This window comes from Galeopterus variegatus, unplaced genomic scaffold (assembly GCF_000696425.1).
Source record: "Galeopterus variegatus unplaced genomic scaffold, G_variegatus-3.0.2 Scaffold2721, whole genome shotgun sequence".
NCBI lineage: Eukaryota > Metazoa > Chordata > Mammalia > Dermoptera > Cynocephalidae > Galeopterus > Galeopterus variegatus.
In genome coordinates, this window is record NW_007728832.1 from 91,257 (window position 1) to 92,987 (window position 1,731).

The following is a 1,731-nucleotide window of genomic DNA, read 5'->3' on the forward strand; positions in this document are numbered from 1 at the left end:
CGGTACGGGGGCAACACTGAGGGTTGCGATCCGTTGCCAGACACAGAAAAAAAGACAAAAAAAAAAAAAAATGTAAAGGCCATTCTTAGCTCAAGGGCTGTACAAAAATTGGCAGCCAACCAGATTTAGTCCTGGAGACATAGTTTGCCAGACCCTGCAGTAGTGGGAGAAAAATTGAACAGGAGGGAGTATTTTCCTGTCTGTCTGGGTTGCTGCCTTGAACAGACCGGGGAAGTTCTGAGCCAGCACCATAGCACGTGGTCCCAGGGTGGTTTCTGGTATTGGTGATAATTGGCTTTTAAGAATTCACTCATCCTGACCAGGACTAGACAATATTTTAGTCATCATCATCACAGATGGCGTCATGGAGGCATGGTGGAACACTTGGCAATTTGCACAACACTTTTTTCTGTTTGGCCAATACGGGGATTCCAACCTGTGACCTTGGTGTTCCAAGGCTGCACTCTAACTGAGCTGCCTGGCTGGCCCTGACATACTTTATTTCATCTAGTTTCCACAAGATAGATTGTATCCCTTTCATATCATCAGGAAACGGAGGCTCAGAGGCGATAAGCAATTTATTCAAGATCACACAGCAGGAGGCCCATCTGGTTCTTTGCTTTTCCAGCACGACCCCTGAGCCAACCCATCTCAGNAGCAGGAGGCCCATCTGGTTCTTTGCTTTTCCAGCACGACCCCTGAGCCAACCCATCTCAGGTGCTGGTTTGCAGCTGAAAAGCAACTTCTCTCCTCTGTGTGTGGCTTGGTCGGGCTGCATGGATATCCAAGCTCTGTCTCCAGCGTCACTAGCCCCATGTCCTACTAACCAAACTGAATCACCTGCAGGGGAGGTTTGCACCTGCACCCGCCCTGGCTTCCCAGCCCCATGCTGTGTGCAGAGGGCGTGCTTGCCAGATGGCCAGGTGACAGGCCCATCTTGCTTTGCAGGGGGTGAGTTTACCCGCCAGGCCGAGGTGACCTTCGTGGGGCACCCGGGCAAGCTGGTCATCAAGCAGCAGTTCAGCGGCATTGACGAGCACGGGCACCTGACCATCGACACAGAGCTGGAGGGCCGCGTGCCACAGATCCCCTTTGGCTCCTCGGTGCACATCGAGCCCTACACGGAGCTGTACCACTACTCCCACACAGGTGAGGGACACGCATGCCTGATGACAGTCACCTCCCCCAATCACAGGCATAGGGCACACTCGACATCAAGAATTTAGCACAAAAAAATAAGCATAACTTAGAATCTAACACCTGGACATCATCATTATTTAAGTTGAAGTGTATTTCCTTTAAGCCTTTCCCCAGCATCTATCTGTCTATCTGGAGATACATCAAATATCCCAACGTGTTATATAATTCCAAGATAAAATAATAGAAATTTATTATAATATGCATTTCTATGTAGCTTTTTAAACTACACTTATTCTCTATTTGCTACCTGGTTTGAAATCATTTCAAACTTACAGAAGAGTTGAAAATAACACAAAAAATTTCCACATACTCTTTACCCAGCTCCACTAATTGTTAACATTTTGCCACATTTACTTTATCATTGTCTCTCTCTTTCTCTATTTTGAGAGTAAGTTGTACACATCATGACAGGTCATCCCTTAAACACTTCATGTGTTTTTCCTAAAAACAAGGATATTCCCTTACATGGCCACAGAACAGTTACCAAAATCAGGAAATTTAACACTGATGCAATACTATTATATAATCCCC

At 46.5% G+C, this 1,731-nt stretch overlaps 1 protein-coding gene across 1 annotated transcript in view; it reads left to right on the forward strand.

Annotated features, from left to right (window-relative positions):
- The window catches only part of NID1 (nidogen 1), a 79,027-nt gene that overhangs the window by 23,980 nt on the left and 53,316 nt on the right, over positions 1 to 1,731 (forward strand). The window contains exon 7 of the mRNA XM_008582774.1: positions 949 to 1,149. Within this exon, the coding sequence (XP_008580996.1) occupies positions 949 to 1,149 (201 nt within the window). The remainder of the gene's footprint in view (positions 1 to 948; positions 1,150 to 1,731) is intronic.